Genomic DNA, 695 nt, shown 5'->3' on the forward strand with positions numbered 1-695 from the left:
AAGTGTCACGCGATCATGCGATGTCATTATTGCCAAAAATGGAAGGGGGATCTGCAAGGTATGTTTCTTGTGGAGAAGAAATATAAATTAATACATGGAGGGTTTGGGTTTTTTTAAGCGTAGAAAAATTGGGGCAATGATGATAGAGTGAAAACACTGTCTTTTACTTATCCTTCACACTAATTTTCAGTTAAACGGGTTAATCTCTGTCGCTCAGTTTTACTTACATATGCGTGGGAGGGGGGAATTCGTGCTGGACTTGAAGAAGTGAATCGTCCCTTCTGTGTAAAAGTTATTTGTGAAACCATCTCAGGATGAGCTACAAGAAGCAATTTCTGCTCGTGCAGCAAGAGAGCAAACAGCTGAATACTCAGATGACTTCGAGAGTGACGAAGATGGAGTGTTAAATGGTAAGACAGAATTAAATATTCTTCCTCGTGTTCTTCCCTTTCTTAACTCATTACTAGGTCACAGAGAATCTTTGTGAGTCAGTATGATTTAATATGCCAAGATTTCATATTATGAAAACTTCTAAATCATTTAGTCTTCTTCTTCCAAGTTAGGACCAGAATTCCCAGTGAAATCAGTGGAGCACCTCCAATACTGTGTACAGTTTGGGGCCCTCACTACAAGAAAGATGTTGCGTTGCTGGAACATGTCCAGAGGAGAGCCACAAAGCTGGTGAGGGGTCTGGA

The 695-nt window shown here is 40.6% G+C and overlaps 1 protein-coding gene across 1 annotated transcript in view; it reads left to right on the forward strand.

Annotated features, from left to right (window-relative positions):
* MAP9 (microtubule associated protein 9) overlaps positions 1–695 on the forward strand; it is a 93847-nt gene that overhangs the window by 72823 nt on the left and 20329 nt on the right. Inside the window, exon 2 of the mRNA XM_035892034.1 lies at positions 293–410. Within this exon, the coding sequence (XP_035747927.1) occupies positions 293–410 (118 nt within the window). The remainder of the gene's footprint in view (positions 1–292; positions 411–695) is intronic.

Source organism: Egretta garzetta, unplaced genomic scaffold, assembly GCF_000687185.1.
Source record: "Egretta garzetta isolate BGI_Z169 unplaced genomic scaffold, ASM68718v1 scaffold114, whole genome shotgun sequence".
In the NCBI taxonomy this organism is placed as follows: domain Eukaryota; kingdom Metazoa; phylum Chordata; class Aves; order Pelecaniformes; family Ardeidae; genus Egretta; species Egretta garzetta.